We start from the raw sequence: 6,628 nt of genomic DNA, 5'->3' as shown, positions 1-6,628 counted from the left end.
CAAGGAGCCACTGACATTCCTCTTAAAGAATCAATGAATCTCTGTTTCCTTCTGTCTGCTCACTTGACCTTATTTTGTTTTGGATCAAAGAAGAAAGGACTTAACTGTTGGGATGAGGTGGGGTGGGGGAGAGTGCGGCGGTTGCAGAATCTTGAAGGACATGTCCGTGCTGTGGAGCCCACAGACAAGATCATGGCTGCAGATGGTCACCCGGGATATATTATATGTTTGTTGTTGTCTTATTTGTTTCTGCTTCTCATTTCAGATTCTCAGCCTGATATAATAAGTAACTGTCTTCCCAGCCATCATCTCCTATTGACAAGCAAATGTCACCCATGTTTGATTGACATCTGTTGCTCCTGAATGCAGAAGTATGATTTAGGAATCAATTCTACTTATTTATTTAAAGCCATTCTTGTGTGCCATGTATTTGGTGCTTGGATAACTTTCCTAATGTCTGCTTCAAGGACTACTATTACTATACTATTCTAAATCTAAGTGGTTTCTTTTCCTGCTTTTCCACTGCTAAGGGGGGGTGTGGTCTTCTTTGCCATATTTTTTCCTATTTCCCCGCCCCAACCCCCATCTGGGAAATGTGCTATGGAGCTTACAGGCCTCTTTCTGTATCTTATGAAAAGTCTTTGCCTGGCACTTGTGCAAACGCTGCATGCTTTATTGTAAGACCTTTGACGGCATTCTGACAAGTGATTATTTCTCTGGCTTGTAGCTCCTTTAAGCAAATACAACTTCAAGTCCAATGACAGTATCTGCTGAAGGCCTGCTGGAGCTGCAAGTCAAGGGCTTATGTATGCTCCCGCCATGTGCAGCACTTGTAAGAAGTACCAGCCCTCTCCCTTTTGGGCGGTGGGCAAGTTCATTTAAAAAATCAAGAAATGTCCTTTGGTTTTAAACACACCTTACTGTTCTCAGGGTAACAGCTTACTTCATTTAGAAGGCCGTGGAAGCAAATCTTAAGGTTAGAAAACAAAACAAAACAAAAACAAACAAACACATCTACTATCTGGAAAATTCAAAAGGGCCCTCCTTGTGGTAAAAGTGGCATTTTGAAAAACACCTGAAAAGCACTGATGGTGGGTGAGCCAGCAGAGAAATATTGTCACCAAACCTCCCTCCTTTCAACCTTCACCCCTACCTTCCAGCAAGACCTGCTGGTACTGGGGAAACAGATTTGGCTGTGACCCTTGAGTCCCCGAGGGCTGTCACACAGCTGTCTCCCTCGCCCAAGCACGTCCGGCTAGGGAGCTGCCATCGCCTGGGTTAGGCAAGGGAGTATTCAGGATTTCACTGTTCATCTCAGTGCAGAGAGGGAAAAAAAGAAAGGCCGAAAAAAAAAAAAAATCCCACATTGTCAGAGTAATGCCAAGCTCTCTGTGAGTGGGATGAGCTGAGCAGATGCTGCGAGGAGATGCCAAAGCGGCTCCCCTTCCTCTGTGCCTTGGGTTCCTATAAATTGCTCCGGCGCGCGTTTGTCAGCCTCCTCTTCTCCTGGCAGGTGGTACCCAGGCAGAATTCTGTGCTCAGTCTCTCTCGCTGGGCTCTGGGCTAGGCGCTTGCCCTCTCTCTAGCTGGCTCCCAGGCTCCAGCCCGAGGCTCTCCCAGCCACCGACTGCGCACCCGGGGGGCGCCCGGCCAGAGCTCGCGCAGCCGACGCGGGGCTTTCGGGGTGCACCTTTGTCAGAGTTGTGGCTGCAAAGCAGGAAGGAAAAGAAAGAAAGAAAAAAAGAAAAAGGCAGGGGACGGACGGACCCGGAGAGTGAGAAGACCAGAGGCAGAAAAAAAGGCAACTTCAGACGCAAAGTTGGTGCGAACTGGCGCAGTCTGCAAAAACCGGAAAGTCGATCTCGGGCAGCGGCTACATAAAAGTGTGAGCTGCGGGCGAGCGCAGGAGGCGGCGGGCTCTGCCTCGGCGGCAGCCACAGGTGCGCAGGGGCTCCAGCGGGCGCCCTGGGCTCCCCTCCCCCGGCCCCCGCCCCCCGCGAGGGACTCCAGATCCAGGCACTCGGCGCCCCAGCTCCCTCCCCAGCTGCAGCCTCAGCGGGGGCAGCCGGAGCCGGCGAGGAGCCGGCGCCCGCCCGCCCCAGGGACTTGGGGTTCCGAGGGGGATCGTTTTCGGCTCTGAGGAGGTCCCCGCCCAACCTTCAAAATTTTGTCCAAAAGCAGACAAGAGGATCGGCCCGCGCTGAGCCGGCTCGTGGGCAGCAGGAGGCGCCTGATCGCCGCCGGGGCGCTGGGGGTGGTGATGGTGCTCCTGCTGGTCATCCTCATCCCGGTGCTGGTGAGCTCGGCCGGCACGTCGGCGCACTACGAGATGCTCGGCACCTGCCGCATGGTCTGCGACCCCTACGGGGGTACCAAGGCTCCCAGCACCGCCGCCACGCCAGACCGCGGCCTCATGCAGTCACTGCCCACCTTCATCCAGGGCCCCAAAGGCGAGGCCGGCCGGCCGGGGAAGGCAGGCCCGCGTGGGCCCCCCGGAGAGCCGGGACCTCCGGGCCCTGTGGGGCCCCCGGGCGAGAAGGGAGAGCCCGGCCGCCAGGGCCTGCCGGGTCCACCCGGGGCTCCCGGGCTGAACGCGGCCGGGGCCATCAGCGCGGCGACCTACAGCACCGTGCCCAAGATCGCCTTCTACGCGGGCCTCAAGCGGCAGCACGAAGGCTACGAGGTGCTCAAGTTCGACGACGTGGTCACCAACCTGGGAAACCACTACGACCCCACCACCGGCAAGTTCACCTGCTCCATCCCGGGCATCTACTTCTTCACCTACCACGTCCTGATGCGAGGAGGGGACGGCACCAGCATGTGGGCTGATCTCTGCAAAAACAACCAGGTGAGCGCGTGCAGCAGTGGGGAGGGCGGGGAGGGAGCGGGAAGGTGCGGGCTGGAGGGAGGAGACCCCGGAAATGGGGGTGGGAGCCCGCGGAGGAAGGGAGCGGCATCCCGGTTCCAGGCTCGCGAGCGGGGCGAGGGGGATGCTGTGACTCGCTGGAGAGGCGGGGGTCGCACGCGGAAGAGGCCTGGACAGGGTGGTTCTGGGGAGTCAGGCTAGTGCTCCGAGAGCACGACCCTCGAGGGGCAGAAATGGAGATCTTGGTCCTGGGGACAGGACTGGCCTCGGGGAGATCCCAGGCTGGTGCGATACTCAGCAGGACAGGGTCCGTAATAGCCCTTTTGGAGAATGCACCGGGCTCCTGGAACCCGAAATGGGCGTGTCAGGGCGACCAACTCCCAGAAGATAGACCCGGCTCCAGGGATAAAAGAAGGACCCCCGAGAGTGAGTCCCAGCTGTGGGTATCCGGGTCAGAAGCAGGACCCTGCTGCGCGCGGTTGAGCGGCCCTTGCGGTGTCCCACATGGTGAAACAGTCACTTTCAACGCGGCTTAGTTTTCAGCCTGACAACAGGGGATGGAAGAGATGCTAGGAAAAGAAAAGTTGGGACTGAGGTTAAACTGCAAAGTAAGGCAACTTGCACTCAAACACAGAGCCCACATTCTTCAGTTGGAGTAGGAAGAGGCACAAAGGGGTCAGGAAGGTGGTGGAGCAGAGCTCAACCCTGTGGCGGTAGATTTGCGCCAGCGAGCTCCAGGGCACCCTGTAAGAGTCTTTGCAACCCCAGCAAGAAGGCTGGGGCTTTCGCGTTGGCTATAAAATGGCCTCAGCCAGGACCTGCACTGCTGATCCAGTAGATGCTTGACAATGTCTGCCAGGGCTACTTTGCCTTTGCTAGAGAATTCCACGTCAGTGCAAAAAAACAAAAACAAAAACAAAAAACAGAATAAAGCATCTTTGATCTTTTAGTCACTGGAAGAAAATAATATTTCTAAGTACCTAAAAGTGTAATCGGACCTTCTGCACAAGCTGAGTCAGCAGGCACGAGGGCGATTCCTTTCTCTTTGTAGCTGTCTGAGCTGAGTTCCTGAGCCCTCCACTTTGCTTATTGAGTGGCACAGGGAGACCCCATGTTCCCGCCATCGCTCTCAAGAGGCCTCATTTCATAACAGCAACTTTGACTTAACAAGGGCCGGTGGGCTTTAGGTCACTGGTCCCCTGGAAATTCAGACCTTCTTAGCTAAGACTCAATTTTCTGCTAAGCACCATTACAGTCCAGTTTCTTCTCAAGGCTTAACTTAGTGTCAGAATTCTTTCAAAAGTGAAAGATGAATGTTCTAAATGTATGATTTTTTTAAAAAGTCCCTTTCCTGAAAATAAAAGAACCCTCAAGACACACTGAACAAAAAGAAAAAAAATGGCCACCAGGAGGCACTGACAAGGTTGTTAATTATAGTTATTATGCATGAAAATAGTATTAAGAAAAATAAAAATTATCCCTAGAGCAGGTAGTTATAGGTAAGTGCCTTCAAGGTCATGACTCACTACATCAAAACAGAGGCACCCAGACTGGCTTACAAAATGGCTATGAGCAGCCCCCAGGCAGTCATGAAGCACCCCTTTATTTACAAATTGGCTCTCTTCTGACTCAAACTTTGGGTCTGAAAATGCTATTATGACAAAGAGATTTTTTTAAAAAATGATATCATTAAGAGGCTAGGATTCCTGCTTTCCCAACAAATAGAAAAATGGTCATATTCTTTAATATCTGGAGATTGTACATGCTCAAAACCCCAGAAGTAACACAATTTCGTTAGTTTAGATGCTGATATAGTGTCTGTGCATAGTCCAATGATTCTAAGAAATTCATTCAGTATGAGTTCTACATGCATTTTGTTTTTTAAATGAGTTCATTTCTTGGAGGGTATAAGCAGCTCTTTGTATCATTTGCTCATACACATTTGGGGGGGGGGTTGCCAGGAAAACAAACAGGTAAATCAAACATGCCCTTAATGCTTTCCACTGTCAGTGTAAAGTTACTGCTCCCCCCACAAATACGCAACAGGTAATTCAGAAAAATGTCTACTAATAAACAGCATACTTTTTAGTTCAGTATGGATTTATTAGAAGATGGTTATTGCAATATTACAGCTGAGGAATTTTATCTCTAGAATAGAACTATTTTGTAGAGTCTGGTCTGCAGACAATTACAGTCTTGTCTGATTGTTTCTTAGAATGGCAGTTTTCCCCTCTGAGTTGACCTGATTTGTTTTTATAAAACAGAAACTCAGAAATCCATGTCAGTGTAATGTTCTATGGATTAAGTGGATTTTGAGAAGCACAAAAATTAAACAAGGCAAAAAAATGCAGTTTTCAGTGTAAGAGGGAGTAATGTCTCTGAATCATAACTATAGGAGAGCCATCTTATCCATGCTTTGTGTTGAATGTAGGGTTACAGATGGCAACATCAAAGGCCAGTAAATTAGCCTGATGTGCCACTTAACCTTTTGTTTATGGTTCCACAGGAGTACAATGAAAATGAAATCATGAGACCATCAGCAGCAATTAATTAAATGAGCAAATGTTACTGTAAATATTTTGTGTAAAGATAGTCCCTCAGTAATAAGACAATACTAAAACTATACATCCTATTACATCTCACAAACACACCCCTGCAAAGGACTGTGGTTCTCATGTTCCCCACGAAACCATTAACCTACATTCAATCTTATCATTTGTTGAGAGCCCATTATAGTGCATATTAAAAATTGGGCTCAAATAACTTTATATAGATACAGAAAAAATTAGAATTTTATACTTATAGTTGAAAACCTGAAAAAAATGTTTTTTAAACACAATTACTGCAAAGCTATTATAAAAAGCCACAATAATAAAAACTAAATTGGCTGAAGATTACAAGTATAAAATAATTAAAGACAAGCCTCTCTCTTGTAGGAATTTATTAGCTTTTGTACCAACAGCATGAACTACATCGGGAAGAATAAAATTCCGTTGTTTTATATTCATTTGTCAGAGAGTAATGACATGCCAAATTAGTTATCTTTTAAGAGGCGGTGGAACACATACCAAAGGTAAAGCAGAAACTACATAGTTAACATAATAAGAAAAGATAATACAGTGAATTTAGGTAGAAATAGGTATATTGGACTGAGAAAAGGATGCACTACATTCCCTGACAAAATGCTGAAATCAATGTACATTTAGAAATCTGAAAATAGCCTTCAGGGTGAACATTACCTTCCTCAATAGTTTGATGGCTTAAAGAAGGAACGGCTGAAGGCAGTGAGATAGATGGCAGACTGAAATTTCAAGTCCCATTGTACCCTTGGAGTATGGTGTGTGAGCAGACATACTCAACTCATGTACACTGGTGGACTGTGATTATTCACTTGAGATAGCCTGATGGTGCAGTATAGGTTAAGATCTTAGAGGATCGCTTTTTATTATAGTGCCATCATACTGGCTTTATCCAACAAAGGAAGTGAAAAGTGTTGAGGCTAACCTTCCAGTGTGTGGAATCACACTAATGTGTTTGCAGGCATTGTGGTTTTATCTGCTGAATTAAAAATGGTAACGGTGACTTTGTTTTGTGGTTTACCCTATAGAATGAAAATTGCATTGTATATTTTTAAAAGATTAAAGTCTCTAAATCAAGGATTTAATGAGTCCTGATTCCTAAATGCTTTCATGTTGAAAACAACTATAAAAAAGTCTCCATAGGACATATATTAAATATCTAAAATGCTGAATAAAATGTGTC

General features: G+C 47.8%; 1 protein-coding gene across 1 annotated transcript in view; it reads left to right on the top strand.

Annotated features, from left to right (window-relative positions):
* Positions 1 to 381: 381 nt before the first annotated feature.
* The window catches only part of C1ql3 (complement C1q like 3), an 11,347-nt gene continuing 5,100 nt past the window's right edge, over positions 382 to 6,628 (top strand). Inside the window, exon 1 of the mRNA XM_008833891.3 lies at positions 382 to 2,848. Coding sequence (XP_008832113.1) covers positions 2,261 to 2,848 — 588 coding nt within the window. The 5' untranslated portion in view covers positions 382 to 2,260. The remainder of the gene's footprint in view (positions 2,849 to 6,628) is intronic.

The sequence above is a fragment of the Nannospalax galili genome, unplaced genomic scaffold (assembly GCF_000622305.1).
Source record: "Nannospalax galili isolate Female #2095 unplaced genomic scaffold, S.galili_v1.0 scaffold976, whole genome shotgun sequence".
NCBI lineage: Eukaryota > Metazoa > Chordata > Mammalia > Rodentia > Spalacidae > Nannospalax > Nannospalax galili.
Note: the sequence above shows the minus strand (reverse complement) of the source record. Positions and strands in the feature narration are given on the sequence as shown.